The sequence below is a fragment of the Otolemur garnettii genome, unplaced genomic scaffold (assembly GCF_000181295.1).
Source record: "Otolemur garnettii isolate 467f Iridium unplaced genomic scaffold, OtoGar3 scaffold00094, whole genome shotgun sequence".
Classification (NCBI taxonomy): domain Eukaryota; kingdom Metazoa; phylum Chordata; class Mammalia; order Primates; family Galagidae; genus Otolemur; species Otolemur garnettii.
This window is the reverse complement of record NW_003852489.1, coordinates 6759609-6764253: the sequence shown is the minus strand read 5'-3', so window position 1 is coordinate 6764253 and position 4645 is coordinate 6759609. Positions and strand designations below refer to the sequence as shown.

The 4645-nt window shown below is 34.8% G+C and overlaps 1 protein-coding gene across 2 annotated transcripts in view; it reads left to right on the top strand.

Annotated features, from left to right (window-relative positions):
• ACACA (acetyl-CoA carboxylase alpha) overlaps positions 1–4645 on the top strand; it is a 271062-nt gene that overhangs the window by 204370 nt on the left and 62047 nt on the right. For both annotated transcript variants that reach the window (XM_003795612.3, XM_023516625.1), the window contains one exon: positions 852–949. In XM_003795612.3, coding sequence (XP_003795660.1) covers positions 852–949 — 98 coding nt within the window. The remainder of the gene's footprint in view (positions 1–851; positions 950–4645) is intronic.

Sequence of the window (4645 nt, the reverse complement as noted above, 5' to 3'; positions counted from 1 at the left end):
GTTGTCTATAAGATTTGGCATGATCTGTTTTTTGAAATTATCTTTTATTTTTATTTATAAATATTAGTTGTCTATTTTTTGAGACTTTGGGAAAAAATAATAAGAGGAAGTTAATTGATGACTCCATACTGAACCTCAGAGTCAAAGCATTCTATAATAGACATACTCTTATTTGACAATGCAAATATTACTTTCTTTGCATTACTATTATTAATATTGCTTAATACTTCATTGCAGCAGTCGTCTGATTTCTTTTCTGAATGTATTTATCTTCATTCATTCTCTACAAGATTTTTGTTTCTAGTCCTTATCTTAAACATTGTTATTGTTAAATTTTAAGCCTTTTTATTTTTGTGAAGGCAAAAAGTGGAAATCTAATAAACACATGTATATGTAAAAAAAAAAAGTAAAAGATATGAATTCACTGTTCACTGACTGTTAGCACTGCATAGACTTTCGATTTATTTTCTTATTGAATCTCCTAGATTTCTGATTCTCACAGTTATCCCTTCCTCATATATGTATAGCATGTTTTCATGACACTGTGGATTTGAGGAAGTAGAAATATTAATTCACATAGTTCTTCAATTTCATGCTGGTATCTTTAATAGAGGTACAGTAAAGATTAGAAAATGACTCTTTAACCCTGTTGAAAAGGAAATAAGTGGACTATATACTTGGAGTTGTAGCTATACGATATTTTCTTTCCAGGATAGTCTATGACAAAAAATAGGCACTTTCTATCTTTCAAAAGAAAACTGTCCATGCTAGCATTCTATTAGTTTAAGAAGTGAAGTGGCAGTTCTAAGATGGCAAATAATGAGTTAAAAAAAACTATTTGTGCTTTACAGGGATACAAGTATTTATATTTGACCCCTCAAGATTATAAGAGAGTAAGTGCTCTCAACTCTGTCCATTGTGAACACGTGGAGGATGAAGGAGAATCCAGGTGGGTATATGGGTATCAGAACAATTTGGCTGTGACTAAAGAAAGGGGAATATGGTTATTTTTTCCTTGCTGTACTGCTGATAGTAACCTTGAAGAGCATTGAAGATTATATTATCCAGGTGTCTTAAGTTGATATCCTGGCTCTGCTACTTATTAACTGAAGGACCTTGTTATTGATTGAGGTTTTTAAATTTATAACTTTATTCATTTTAGAAAAATTGAAACATGTAAAAATTAGGAAGAAAAAATCAAAAACAGTCACACTCTTACCTGGAGGCCACAATTAGGAATTTATGTTATATTTTCACTGTGTTCCCCACATATGTACCCTTTTTTCTGTATAGTCAGGATTATAATACATAAGTTTTCTCTTATAGTTTGTTCTGTTTAACTAGTTTGGAGGAAATTTCTTAAAATTCTTAAAATATTATCTGAGAATATATCATTTATTGGCTAAATAGTATTTCATCTTAATGAAGATATCATATTTGAATATTCAGATTATTTCTAATTTGTCACTGTTATGTCCCTGGGTTGAATATTCTTTTATATAAACTTTTTGGAATTAAGTTCTGATTATTCTTTTTGGCTTCTATTCTAGAAATAGAATTAACTTCAAAAAGCCAATTTTTATATTTATTTGTTTATATTAGAGATAGGGTCTTGCTAGGTTACTGGAGCACAGTGGCACAATCATACCTCACTAGACCCTTGAACCTCTGGGCTCAAGTGATCCTCCTGCCTCAGCCTCCTAAGTAGCTGGGGCGAGAGGTGCTCACCACCACACCAGCTGATCTTTTTTAAAAAATGTTCTGTAGAGACAGAGGTCTTACTATGTTGCCCAGGCTAGTCTTGATCTCCTAGCAACATCCCACGTTCTGGGATTCTAGAAATAAACCACTGTACCTGGGCAAAAAGTCAATTTTTTAAGGGTTTTTTAAAAAAGTAATTTCAAATTGGCCTCCCAAGATTTGCATTCCTGTCAGCAGTATGTGATAAGATTTCTTTCTCCTCTTTGATTTTTCTTTACCCTTGCCAACACTGATTATTGTCAATTAATAAAATAGGATAAAAACAGCAATTGTTATTTTAACTTGTATTTTTGATTACCAGTGAAGTTGAACATTTTTATAATCTATCTGCAAGTATTTTCCAGAATGTTAATTGCTCTAATACTATTTATTGAATAATTCATACTTTTCTGTTTTTTGTTCTGTCTATCCTTGGACTAATGCCATGCTTGTAACTATTCTCAGAGGGCAAATTTTCTCACATTCTTAACTTTCCTCCAAGCCTTATTGGCTATTTTTTCCTCTTTATATATAGGCTTATTTTTTTATGACTTATTATTTTTAATTACCAAAAGCTTTCCACATTTTTAATTCAAATTACTTTACATTTATATAATACATTGACTTAGGAAGATCTGACATCTTTAGAATGTTAACTCTTCCTCAAAAGAAACATAGTATGTTTTTTCATTTGTTCAAGTGATTTTTTTTTTTAATCTTTATAGTTCTCTTCATACAGGTTATGCTAAAGGTTCTCAAACTTTCTTGGCTTTTGGCACCCTCAGCATCTCAGTAGTTTTTCATAGCACCCTTAGGCTAAAAGATATACCTAATATTTCTGTTTGTTAAGAGGTTAAACCCGGCTCGGCACCTGTGGCTCAAGCGGCTAAGGCGCCAGCCACATATACCTAAGGTGGCAGGTTCGAATCCCCAGCCCGGGCCCGCCAAACAACAATGATGGCTGCAACCAAAAAATGGCCAGGCGTTGTGGCGGGCGCCTGTAGTCCCAGCTACTTGGGAGGCTGAGGCAGGAGACTCGCTTGAGCCCAGGAGTTGGAGGTTGCTGTGAGCGTGATGCCATGGCACTCTACCCAGGGGGATAGCTTGAGGCTCCGTCTCAAAAAAAAAAAAAAGAGGTTAAACCCCATAACTCTGTAAGAATTTGTCTCAAAAATGTAATCATTTAGAAAAATAATACACATAAATTGAAAAAATTCATTTTTCCATAATTATAGTTACTAATTTGTGTCACAACATTTTAAATCTTGGGATCAGCTTGTATAAAGCCACCTTTGTTTCTTGTTCTACATTGATTTTTGTGTACACCTTGTTTTTTTTCACAGAAACTGCAATAACCTGGCTTTGCAAACATAGGACAGGGTCAAAAGGACTGAATAGTAGCACTATTCTAATGTTAAACCTACTGTGAACTACCTAAAGCTCATATGGGTCCAAGAGATACCATGTATCATAGTGGTCCTCTCAGAAATTTAAAATACCCCTTAGTGCCCCTGGGGGTTCACTGTGGTTGGTGCCTTGGGACACATTGTGGGTATGGTATGATTCTGCCAACTTTTTTGTTTATTTCTAAATATTTTACTTTTTTTTCCCCCCTCTTGGGATTTTTTTCCCTCTATTATACTTTTTAACTCTTTATTATGGTTATCTGTGAAAGCTATTGATTTTATATACTGCTTTTGTCACAAACCAAGTCTGAGTGGGCCCTAGAGTATTTGTGATTGTATGGCATGTGGACCTTATAAAGGACCACATTACCCCCCAATTAATGTGGTTCATTAACCCCTTAAGGGAGATTAGCTTCATTTCTCACATAACTCTAGAATCTAGAGTCTGAATACAGAACAAAAGAAAGAATTGGGGGAATTATTGGGAAAGGCTAAAAATAGAAAGGCAGCAGAATCTGAGAAGCAGAGATGCAAAGTCACAGACCAACAGCAAGGGCAAAGGAAAGGAATTGATGGAGGGCTGGAAATAAAGAAGAGAGCAGAGAAATATGGGGTGGGGGGAGGTAGTTTAAGAGCCTCTACGGGATACTTATTTATTATTTCAATTTATAAAACTGTGCCCAGTGCCAAGCCTTCTGGGTACACATGGAACAATAAATAACATATGCCCATCTCTACCTCCAACTTTGTATTTTTCCTTTCTTTTATTAGTTGCATTCCCCATCTCCCATTTCCCATTATCAGCTATCACTCTTAATCCCCTGCCAGGAAGACAGATGAGTGACTCCCACTAGATCCACAGGATACTTTCTGGACAACTTGGTCAGCATTTCACTTCTACATACATTCCACCTGCTCCTCCAGAGGACTATATCCAGGGACCCTCATATATACACTTGATATTTATGATGGAGCAGGAATGGGAGTTCACTGTAGGATTTTTGACTTGAGAAACAGCGCTGAGCATTCCACAAGACCTCTCTGTTCGGATTCTTTTATTTCTTTATAAATTTGTCTAAAATTGTTGATTTAATGCCTATTGCCTATTATAGAGATATACATTGACCCTTCTTTTAAGTATATTGTTCCAGAAAGCATCGAAAATCAGAGGGCTATCTGTGTGTCCTGTGTGTCGAACTTCCTCCTTGTTGTTTTAACTCTGATTATCCTTAGAGGTAGAAATTATCCCCATTTTGTAAAAGTTACTGTTATCCCAAGAGTCACACTACTGATACATCAGAGCAAGGATTTACATCTACTTAATTTCAGATTTTGCTCTACTTTATCATATTGCTTCCAGATGAAATAGGCCCTAAGCTAAGAAGGAAAGATATGAATGGAGAATATAAATGGAAGGAAAAGTGTAAAGCCCTGGTGTTAAATATAAGCTTTCAGTATACCTTTAGCAATCTTTTTTTTTTTTTTTTTTTTTTTTTTTT